The sequence below is a fragment of the Neltuma alba genome, unplaced genomic scaffold, assembly GCF_004799145.2.
Source record: "Neltuma alba isolate B1F8T4 unplaced genomic scaffold, ASM479914v2 tig00008197_pilon, whole genome shotgun sequence".
Taxonomy (NCBI): Eukaryota; Viridiplantae; Streptophyta; class Magnoliopsida; order Fabales; family Fabaceae; genus Neltuma; species Neltuma alba.
The window spans coordinates 1-1,474 of record NW_021634965.1 but is presented as its reverse complement, the minus strand read 5'-3'; the positions used below and the strand labels follow the sequence as shown (position 1 = coordinate 1,474).

Genomic DNA, 1,474 nt, shown 5'->3' with positions numbered 1-1,474 from the left:
TTCCCTTTTAAAAAAAAAAAAATACAAGAAGGAGAGGCACATCTCGCAAAACACTACCCATTATCTTGGGCCAACCATCAAAAATTTTAAAAAAGAAAAAACTCCTCAAATGGTTATATTATACTACAATATTTGCTTTTTCTTGCGACAATACTGCGTTAATTTGCATCTCATGTAGATATATTATTATATTACATTATTGCGTGTGTGTAAGTATAATAATTATGTAATATTAATTTATTGTTTGTCCCGTCCTTCTTCATGGTTCTGAAGGAATTTTTTGAACCAATGAGCAGATTTCTTTGGGGTCCTCTTAAGGGATTTATCATCAAAATCAACATAAACCATTCCAAATCGAACACTGTATCCATCCGCCCATTCAAAGTTGTCTAATAATGCCCATTCAAAATATCCCTTTACGTTCACTCCATCCCTGCATTTTATATAAATTTTAATAAATTAATTAGTTATAATAAATATGACATGATCATAAATTGGGTAAATTAGTTTGAAAAATGATAAATATAAGAGACAAAGTAAATTTAAATCTTATATTTATAATTAAATTCAATTCCTCAACTAACTCCTGTATTTGAGATTGGAGGAAGTAATAAACAAATTAATATGAATATTGGGTTATGTGTAGATAACCTTTTGTCATGAATTTTAAAATGTTCCAATAAAGTCACTAAATTATCTATTTTTTCACTAAAATAATATAACTCAAAATTTGAGATTTTTTTTTGCACGAAATTTTTTTTAAGAGGGTGCATGCATGTGCTCTGTTAGTGAGATATAACAGGATAATTGGTGGCATAAAATTGACAGTTTGGGGGGTTCCTTGTAAAAATTTAAAGATCAAAGGGATATTCAGGGAATTTTGTATAACTTAGCATAATTAATTTCATCAGCATAGTTTCATAATTATTATATATATTGTATAAAATAAATTTACTTACTTGATGGCTTTCTGGACTTGAGCAAGATGGCTCTGGATATAATCTATTCTTAGTTTGTCATTAAGGTCCATCTTGCCGGTGTTAGCTTCATCGACTCCTGAAATTAAATTTGATTCATTCCTCATGAAATTAGTGAAAAAAGCCAACTAAATATATTTGAGAGCTATGTATTTTAAATTTTTGTAATGTCTTAATCTCATCAGTGAATTAAAATTAAATTACCATTTTCTGTAACATAAATCACAGGATTGTTGAACTTTTTCTTGGTATAAACCAGAAGCTCATGAAGTCCTTCAGGATATATGTATAGCCAACTTGAAGCTGCCTGCAAAATTTATATGTTTACTTTATCAAATAAATACTTAATTATTAACGATAATTAAATATGAAACCCTAGCTAGCTTGTATTTAATTACCACTGGACCGATGGGCACTCCATTTTCTCACCTGATAATTCAACAAAAAAGAAAAAGATGTTAAATAAATGAATTTGATGGTGAATATATGTGTGTGTG

At 28.6% G+C, this 1,474-nt stretch overlaps 1 protein-coding gene across 1 annotated transcript; it reads right to left on the bottom strand.

The window, feature by feature from the left end:
- Nucleotides 1–237: 237 nt before the first annotated feature.
- On the bottom strand, nt 238–1,401 carry LOC114753823 (beta-glucosidase 13-like; the record flags this gene model as incomplete). Its single annotated transcript, XM_028942541.1, has 4 exons — nt 238–433; nt 960–1,056; nt 1,182–1,284; nt 1,376–1,401. Coding segments are annotated over 4 exons (422 nt in total), but the record flags the coding sequence as incomplete, so codon positions are not given.
- Nucleotides 1,402–1,474: the final 73 nt, after the last annotated feature.